General features: G+C 45.4%; 1 protein-coding gene across 1 annotated transcript in view; it reads right to left on the bottom strand.

Moving 5' to 3' along the window:
- Positions 1 to 3,881, bottom strand: part of sdc2 (syndecan 2) — a 72,357-nt gene extending 68,476 nt beyond the window's left edge. The window contains exon 1 of the mRNA XM_063185705.1: positions 3,421 to 3,881. Coding sequence (XP_063041775.1) covers positions 3,421 to 3,480 — 60 coding nt within the window. The 5' untranslated portion in view covers positions 3,481 to 3,881. The remainder of the gene's footprint in view (positions 1 to 3,420) is intronic.
- Between the last annotated feature and the right edge of the window lie 6,104 nt (positions 3,882 to 9,985).

Genomic DNA, 9,985 nt, shown 5'->3' with positions numbered 1-9,985 from the left:
AAACCTGAGCATTACACACACACACACACACACACACAAACGCACACACACACACACACACACATGCATAAACGCACACACATGCGTAAACACATACACACACAACACAGACAAAAACAGACAAAATGCATAAGCCAGACTTGCCCGTTGCTTACAGCATCTCTCTCTCTCTCTCTCTCTCTCTCTCTCTCTCTCTCTCTCTCTCTCTCTCTCTCTCTCTCTCTCTCTCTCTCTCTCTCTCTCTCTCTCTCTCTCTCTCTCTCTCTCTCTCTCTCTCACACACACACACACACACACACACACACACACACACACACACACACACACACACGCGTACACTCTTGGCAACAGAAGTGGGCCACAGCTGGGCCATTCTGGAGCGCTCTCTCTCTCTCTCTTTCTCTCTCTCTCGCTCTCTCTCTTTCTCTCTCTCTCTCTCTCTCTCTCTCTCTCTCTCTCTCTCTCTCTCTCTCTCTCTCTCTCTCTCTCTCTGTCATTCTGCAGGCCTGATCCATGTTGAAGCCAGAAGCACAAGCACCACCACACAACACATGCATCTCCACCACAGGCAACCTGCCAAGCAGCACTTGATCGGGCCTGTCACCACACGGCCGTCATTGGAGATCAATGCAGAGCGCGGCGCCGGGCTCCCGTGAAACCAACAACACCACCACCAACACCACCGCCGTGATGCACAGATCACGCTATATGCGCGAAGACACCCGCTCACACACACACACACACACTCACAGAGACACTACACATACACACACACCCATCCGGAATACACACACACACACACACACACACACACACCCGTCCGCAAGACGCACATACACACACACACACACACACACACACGCACTGTGCAATCACTGCAACCACCAGCTCTGCTTTTTTGGTGGCTCTATATTGGGCAGCTGTTAGAGGTGGGCACTGGGCAGGGGTAGTTTAGGGGTTAACACAGCAGGTAGCGTTGAGGGCTAAGCGCTTCACTGGAGCACATTTAACCCCCCTGTCTGCCTGCCTGGTTTGCCTGCCTGTCTCCCTGCCAGCCTGGTCTGTCTGTCTGTTTGCCTCCTTCCCTGCCTGTCTCCCTGTCTACCAGCCTGGTCTGTGTCTGTCTGCCTGTCTTATGCTCCTTTCACTAGAAGACATTTCCCCCACGGGGGACAATAAAGCTACTACTGCTACCACTGTCTCCTTGCCTGCCTTCCTGTCTCCCTGCCAGCCTGTCTCTCTGCCTGTCTGCCACTGCCCCAACCTGGAGTGCCTGCCGGTCTGCCTGTCTCCCTGCCACTGCCCCAACCTGGAGTGCCTGCCTGCCTGTCTCCCTGCCACTGCTCCAACCTGGATTGCCTGTCTGCCTGTCTCCCTGCCACTGCCCCAACCTGGAGTGCCTGCCTGCCTGTCTCCCTGCCACTGCTCCAACCTGGATTGCCTGTCTGCCTGTCTCATTGCCTGCCTGGTCTCTCTGTCTCTACCCCAACCTGGAGTGCCTGCTTGCCTGCTTGCCTGTTTCTCTGCCACTGCTCCAACCTGGAGTGCCTGCTTGCCTGTTTCTCTGCCACTGCTCCAATCTGGAGTGCCTGCCTGCCTGTCTCCCTGCTACTGCTCCAACATGGCGTGCCTGTCTGTCTGTCTCACTGCCTGCCTGGTCTGTCTGTCTGTCTATACCCCAACCTGGAGTGCCTGCCCACAGACGCTTGCCCAACAGTAACGACAAGCAAATGGTAGAGTTGTTGCCTGCCTACTGCCTATTTATTTTTGGGGGGGAGGAAGTTGGGGGTTGAAAGGCTATTTTTAGGTCTAGAGAGACTAAAAACACACCACATTTAAGACAAGGTGTTTTCATTTAAAGAGGTAACCGTTGTTGAAAGACAACACATGCAAACCTCTTAATAAAAGGGTTGCTATAGCCAATACGGTTATAGCTTGCCGGATCCAAGATCTTAGGTCAAATCAGTTTAGTTGTACACTACTGGACTTCTTTTCATAGCCAGTCCAAATGTCTACACCTAAACTATTTTACAATCTGGGCAAATGACCAAGAATCTTCACCAACAATGCATTTGATTGTTATGGTGTATAACCACGTTTGTTATAACATTGTGTTATAACCTCCATTGCTTCAACTGAGACTGGTGCAGGATGTTTCTTCATAAACATCTATAGGCTACAAGTCCATAGGCCTACCTAACCCTGTGTTGTTGTGAAAGTGGCCTCGCGTGTAATAAGAACTACAGGCTACAGGTCAGGCCGATTCACAACAGTGAACAATGAGCCTCGGCTCAAAGAAAAGAAAAGAAAAGAAAGTGAGCTCCGCTGCTGCGTGTCATCAGTTCCCATAGCTGATAGCCTGTAACACCCAGGTCCATGTGAAGAAAGAAAGAGAGAAAGAGAGAGGGCGGAGGTGGAGAGACTCCACGAGATTGCAAGAGATAAATTGTTTGCCCGGGTGTTGGGTTGCAGTTGGCTATTGTGCACCAAATAGATCGCTATTGATCCGCCCACTGGAAAAGGTCTATTGAGATGCCAAACACATTCGGCATAATGGCCTAATTGGCCTCAAGCAGATAGGTTAATGACTGTTGATCGCAAAGCGGGACCACCAGGGCCCAGCACACTTGTGCGGGACCCTGAGAAAGCCCAGTGATTCCATAAATAACAATTTGACAAAAAAACAGATTTGATCAGTTTTTCCATCCTTTCCCCCAGCACACCTTTGAAGAAGCCTAACCAGAACGACACTAGTGAGTGGAGTGAGTACTTGGCTGTTGCAAGTTCAGCTGTGTGACTGGATTTCTACAAAACAAAACTCACAGGTGCGTGAGTCCCCCTTCACTGTTGTGCGTAAATATATCAATTTAATTGTCGCCAAATGGGTTCTTTGCGGGAAATTGGGTTCCTGGCTCATTGCTCGTCACCCAGACCAGTTAAGGGTTCTATGTATTGCATACAGTGTGAAATGATCTTGTGACAAAGACATTCCCTCTTAAAACAAAGAATCAGAATATCAAGACCCCAAGGTCGTACCGAAAGTCACAAGCGCTATTTGGCTAAACTGATGAGAATCCTCTCTATTCCCCTAAATGATTCCTTTTGCAAACCGACCCAGGATTAACACACCGATTGCCTTGCGTCTTGTGGTACAAGATTTTGTTTCTTTGTGACAGCAACAGAGGAAAAGAAAATGACAATAAACTTTAGAAGGCTGTGATACAATGTACATACATTGTATTACATGTACACAATGGACATACATTGTGCGTAAAGTGTTCCGGCGGACACAAGTTTACGGCGACCAACACATTTGCAAAAACAACTGTGCACGGTTAGGTAGAAGTTCCCTCAAGTAGCTTTACAGCCCTCCACTATCGGCTTCACTCGGGAAAATATTAACTGGAGGGAATAACTCACCCTTTCAGATGAAAGCAGAGCCGCGACGCACAGGGTCAGTATCATCCAAAAGTTCCTCATTATTCCTTAGGTAACTGTCGTGTCTGGTAGAATTTGACAAATCTCGACCCTTCTCTCTTCGTCCAGTTGCGTCTGTTACTCTCCTAGTACACCTTCGTACTCGACGCTACGCTGTCTCGGTACCCTTGCTCTGGTAGGGTTGGAATACCGGATACGTGTTGCTTTTTTGTTATTCCTCCGCGCACTTTTTTCTTCAAAAGTGACTTTCTGGATATGTTCTCAGCCCTCACGGGTTATTTGGCAAACGAATAGCTAGACTAGTTGCGGCGAATTCCCCGTCTGGATTCTGATTGAAATGTTGCCACAAACCTCCGTTATGCCGCTAACATTCTGCCATATCGCACATTACTCACGTTGCACGAGGACTCGCTACCAAAGCTCAATGGCAAAGTAGTGAAGAAAATGCAGGTCAGTCGAGGGAGAGCTTGAGAAATGATTGACAGTGCCGGTGACCCTATGGATGAAGATCTGTATGGACGAGGTGGGGAGGCGGGGATAGCCATAGGCTGCAACGTTTTCGCCTATGAGCTGAAATAGAATTGTTTGATATTTTGATACTTTGATACACTATATTGTCACAAATCTATTTGAATACATATTATGCATTCCAGCTCTATTATTCAATGAAGTCTGAACACTGAACCAGGCTACATGTTTTTCCCAATATGGAAAACACTTAAAATTCGTTTGTATTGGATACATTAGGATCATTTTTAACGCGTTTTGACTTTAATCAAATGCTGATGATAGCTTTTCTTTCAGAATGAATAGATCATAAAGGATACAAAGAGCTTATGGGTCTCCATTGACTCAGATTTATGGGGTGCACTTCTCTCGTCGTCATTCTGCAGAACAAACAGTTATATTTTATTGTTTTAAACTCAATAAAAGGCTGAATTAATCACTCCCAAAGCATACACTTGAAATTAATGACGCAAAATCAATTCACATCTACTTCAGCTGCAGGTTATGTCGCCCCCTTGTGGTTGAGTAATTATGTCAGCACAAATGATATGGCAACATGCATGCACCCATGACATACAACAGTTTTGGATTATCCACATTGCCAACCCGTTTGCTTCAATCGTGTGTGTGTGTGTGTGTGTGTGTGTGTGTGTGTGTGTGTGTGTGTGTGTGTGTGTGTGTGTGTGTGTGTGTGTGTGTGTGTGTGTGTGAGAGAGAGAGAGAGAGAGAGAGAGAGAGAGAGAGAGAGAGAGAGAGAGAGAGAGAGAGAGAGAGAGAGTAGTTAATGTAAAGCGCCTTTGAGTGCCATGAAAACTGCTAGCCTATAGCAGTAAAGAAAACAGATGCAAAAAAATACAAAAAAACAGATGTATTATTATTATTATTATTATGATTATTGTTGTTGTTATTATTATTAGTATTATTATTATTATTATTATTATTATTATCATCATCATTATTATTATTGTTATTATCATTATTATGCTAGACCATTATTGACTTCTAGTTATAATAACAGTTTGAGTCAGGAAATACCTAACTATTCTGATAACTTAATCCTCACCTCTAATGCATGCCTGCTTGACTTTAGTATTATTCTGGCCCACAGCTGGCAAATGCGCCCTCTCATGTTGTACTAACTGTTTCCATCATCTTAGCCCAGTGATTCCCAACCAGGGGTACGTGTACCACTAGGAGTATGTGAGCACACCTCAAGATGTACGTAGAAAAGTGTAAACATAACAAATATATGGAGTTTAGTCAACTTGGGATAGAGGAACAGAGCCTGAATGAGGGCGGGGGGGTACTCATCATGTGAAAAAGTTGCTAAGGGTGTACGCAGGACAAAAAAGGTTGGGAAGCACTGTCTTAGCCTACGGTATATCAGACCCCTCAGAGGTCCTGTGTAGGTTACAACCAGTGGTCAAGCTGTAGAGTCAAAGCAGGGAGGATGGTCAGAGATGGATTGTGATTATTGGGGGTTGGGGGGGTTTCTCCCCCAAGAAAGTTTTGAAAATGTAGTTGTTAAAAGTACACTTTTTAACACAATATGTGAAGAAGGGATGCCTATTTTAGAGGGGGATGATTTTTGACCATTATCATTAAGGGGGATGATTTTAGACCATTTTCATTGTAGGGGGGGATGGCATCCCCTCCCATCCCCCTACAACTCGAGCCCTGGTTACAACCAAACCCAGTGACCCACCTTTCCGTGCTTCTCCTCTCCTCACTTCTTACGTTCCCTCGAGAGCTTAGGCCGGCCGTCACCCAGAGGCCCAGCCGTCACCCAGAGGCCCAGATTGCCTCTCGGCTCTCTGCAAGGGTAGCCTAGATTACTCTGCCAATTAAGGTGAGGGAAAAGCCCCTTATGCCTGCCTGCAGCTGCCGGTCAACTGGAGGGCCTTTCGCTCACATGCTTCTTGGCCCATTAGCTAGTACCAGCCAGGGACATCGCTACCAGGTCAGGCCAGGGAAGCCGACAGGGGGTGGAGAGGCAAGAGGGGTCAGTTGTCCTGGGGCCCAGGGAGAGGGGGGCCCGTTATTGGATCCTCATTGTATTATATGTATTGGGTGAGGGGGAGCTTTGAGGTGACTGTCCTGGGCCGGGCCAAAGCTGTCAGCGGCCCTGACTGCCAGTCAGAGACATTGCTGCTAGGTCAGTTGGAGTCGGCCCTTATATACAGTACATCAAGTAAATTCCATAGAAGTACTCGTGTCATGGGCATATAGCTATTTGTCATAATCCATCTGGCATTTCTGCAAGTCCTTGTGAGTTGGCTATATTTGCCAATCAAATGGTTTGGTTAGCCTCATAATTCACACCGTTCCAGCCAGTGGAACACTGTAATATTCATTGAAAAAGACTTAACTCGCACGTTGGCCTACTACACTAACTAAGATGAAGCTGACACTACATATTTCCTATATGTGTAAGCTGTTAAGGGATAAGACCAGCTGTCACAATTCACCACAGTATCTAAAAATAATAGGTTGCTTTGTTTTTAGGATTCAATGTATTCTCTGTTTTGGTGAAAATAACTCTTTTATTATCATGTAGTATCTGTGTCTTTATCATCCTTGAGCCATGACCCTAGGGCCTAAACCATCCCCATAGTCTGCTCCATATCTAGGGAGGGAGAGAGGGCAGCTAGCTACCAGTCTGAAGGAGGAGATGTTCCCAGACGGTGTGGGAGAGGAGAGAGGTGAGGTATGATGATAAGGAGATCTCGCTGACACCAAGGACAGATTACTAAACGGGCCAACTGGGCCCATGCCGTGGGGCCCAAGAGTTAAAGGGGCCCTCAAGCCCAAACCTCTATATTACCATTCACTTTCGCGTTCGTTCTCATTTTGTGTTAAAATCCCACTTTTAACAAACTGTATTGTCAAAATTTCTCAGGGGACAAAACTCGAAACAAACAAAAATATAGTATTTAAGATCTGCCATGAATATTTTTGTAAACGAGCAACACCCATGGAGGGGGGGCTTTGTTGTTCTCTGGCCCATGACCCGCCCCTGGCTGACACGGTATTACCCAGCATATGTAAGGTGTTAAGAGGGAATACTAATTATCACAATTCACCACAGTATCCAAAAAGCATTGGTTGCTTTGTTTTTCAGAGTCAACTTTATTTTGCGTGAAAATAACTGTTATTTTACTCAGTTATTTATCACGTTTCTGTCTTTTTTTGTAATCATGCATGACATTCATATCGGCGAGGAAGGGGGAGGGCAGCTAGCAGCTACCAATCCAGGAGAAGAAGTTCCCAGACGGTGGGGGAGAGGAGAGAGGTGAGGCATGACGATAAGAAGATCAAGCTGACACCAAGGATGGAATACTGCACAAGCCTAAGGGGCCCAAGAGTTAAAGGGGCCCTGAAGCCCAAACCTCCCAAACATTACCATTCACTTTCGCTTTCATTTTCATTTTGAGCTAAAATCCCACTCTTAACAAACTGTATTTTCACATTTTCTCACGGCACAAAACTCAAAACAACCAAAAATATAGAGTCTTTCGGATCTGACCTACAGCCATATCTTTTTTGTAAACGAGCAACACCCATGGAGGGGGGGCCTCTCTTGTTGTCTGGCCCAGGGGCCCACAGAGTCATGATCCGCCCCTGGCTGACACGGTATGACCCGGCATGTGTAAGGTGTTAAGAGGGAGCACCAACTATCAAAATTCACCACAGTATCCAAAAAACATTGGTTTCTTTGTGTTTCAGAGTCAATGTCTTCTTTATTTTGGGTGAAAATAACTCACTTATCACGTTTTTTCTTTCTTTTCTTTGTAATCATGCATGATATTCATATCGGCGAGGGAGGGGGAGGGCAACTAGCAGCTACCAGTCCAGGGGGAGAAGTTCCCAGACGGTGGGGGAGAGGAGAGGAGAGAGGTGAGGCATGACGTGACGTGATGATAAGAAGATGAAGCAAAAGCTGACGTGCGATGCTCACACACAGAGCGCAGCAAGACAGCGTGTTACCTGAAAAGGGACAGCTGTTGTTCACAGAGCTGCCATGGAGAGAAGCCAACGGGGGGCAAACGGGGTCATTAGTCCTGGGCTTAAAGGGTAACTTCAGCCAATTTCAACATGCAGTTGCAATGCTCACACTACCCTGGACTTGTCAGTACCTGAGGTTTTCTTTTTTCTTCAGCCTTTTCCAAGATCCTGTTCATTGTAATGGGGGCAAGCGTTTGTTTACATTTAAAAAAAAACATGTTTATTTATTCCCAAAAAACATCCAAAAGGTTATGCAAAATCAGCAGACAACTAGCAAACAGCAATACCTTTTGGGGAAATAGGCCTATTTGGAGTAGGCCTATGCTAAATAAAAAAAAAATGTAAACAAAGGCTGCCCCCAGAATTGCTCACATCTCAGAAAGGGCTGAGCCAAAAACTGCAGCATCACCGGGCACTGCCAATTCAAGGTTAGCGTGAGCTATACAATAGCATATTGAAATTGGCAGGTGTTCCTTTAAGGACAAGGGGGGAGCAAAATGTACTAGCCATTATATTGTATGTATGGGTGTAGGGGCCCTGTCAGATGACTTTGTTTTGGGCTCAGCCAAAGCTGTCAGCGGCCCTGCTGCCAAAGATGGAGATGGAGGTCTGGTAGGATGAGTCGTCTCGAGGGGCCCAGCTTTGACCCCATAATGCACGCCGTACCTCCACTGGTACGCTGCAATAGTAATTTAAAGATTAACAACCATGGTACTACTCTACTATGACATTAACACAGGGCCTTAAGTAATGCACTATGACTTGTCATTGCTGTTCTGGTAACAGCAAATTTATATTGCTGTGTTTTAATGGGTTAATAGGGGGGCAGTTGAGGTCATTATGGATTTTGTTGTTGATTGTTTAAGAGTGCCCCCAGACTGATCAAAGTCAAAAACAGTTATATTGGCAATTCCATACAAGACATAAGGAGGATTAACACTTGTGTTTTTTTGAGACCTACAGTACCATGGCAAATATAATGCAGTGTGTGTGTGTGTGTGTGTGTGTGTGTGTGTGTGTGTGTGTGTGTGTGTGTGTGTGTGTGTGTGTGTGTGTGTGTGTGTGTGTGTGTGTGTGTGTGTGTGTGTGTGTGTGTGTGTGTGTGTGTGGTATTTTATATCGCTTTGTTTTTGCCACAATGTTTCTTTTTTTAGTCCACAAGCATACAGTTTAATAATATGATAACATCCTTTGTTATATCTCTTCACTTTATCTAAATTTAGCAGTATGGACCGCAATGATTCAACATAGAAACAAGCAATTAGAAAACAGGCCTTAAATTGGCCCAGAGGCATATTCAGCATATATTGGGCATATGATCCAGCGATGCCTGATGAATTTGTTGCCCTTTGAATATTGTTAACTCTGAAAATTCATCTTGTCCATTGAAAAGACAAAAAGCTACCTCAAATTGTATGCTTTTAGACAAAACAATACTGCTTTCTGAAGCATTGAGTAGCTTATTCAAGACCTCAGATAGCAGATTCAGCAAAAATGTAAATAAAAAAATGTAGAAAAAAAACTTTATTTGCAATTTTCTCAGTTTCGTCTAGGCCTACTTGTGGCCTGTTTTATTGTAGATGGTCACATATGCTGTTATGCTATGTACTTACACCATGCATACAGTGCCCAACACTCACACTACACCTTATAGCAAGGGTACATACCAAACACTTACCTTACTCCTTATGGCAAGGGTACATACCCAACACTTACCCTACTCTTTATTGCAAGGGTACGCATACCCAACTCTTACCCTACTCCTTATAGAAAGGGTACATACCGAACACTTACCTTACTCCTTATGGCAAGGGTACATACCCAACACTTACCCTACTCCTTATAGAAAGGGTACATACCGAACACTTACCTTACTCCTTATGGCAAGGGTACATACCCAACACTTACCCTACTCCTTATAGCAAGGGTACAGTACATACCCAACACTTACCCTAGTCCTTATGGCAAGGGTACATACCCAACACTTACCCTACTCCTTATAGCAAGGGTACAGTACATACCCAACACTTACCCT

This window comes from Engraulis encrasicolus, chromosome 20 (assembly GCF_034702125.1).
Source record: "Engraulis encrasicolus isolate BLACKSEA-1 chromosome 20, IST_EnEncr_1.0, whole genome shotgun sequence".
In the NCBI taxonomy this organism is placed as follows: domain Eukaryota; kingdom Metazoa; phylum Chordata; class Actinopteri; order Clupeiformes; family Engraulidae; genus Engraulis; species Engraulis encrasicolus.
This window is presented reverse-complemented; position numbering and strand designations above follow the sequence as displayed.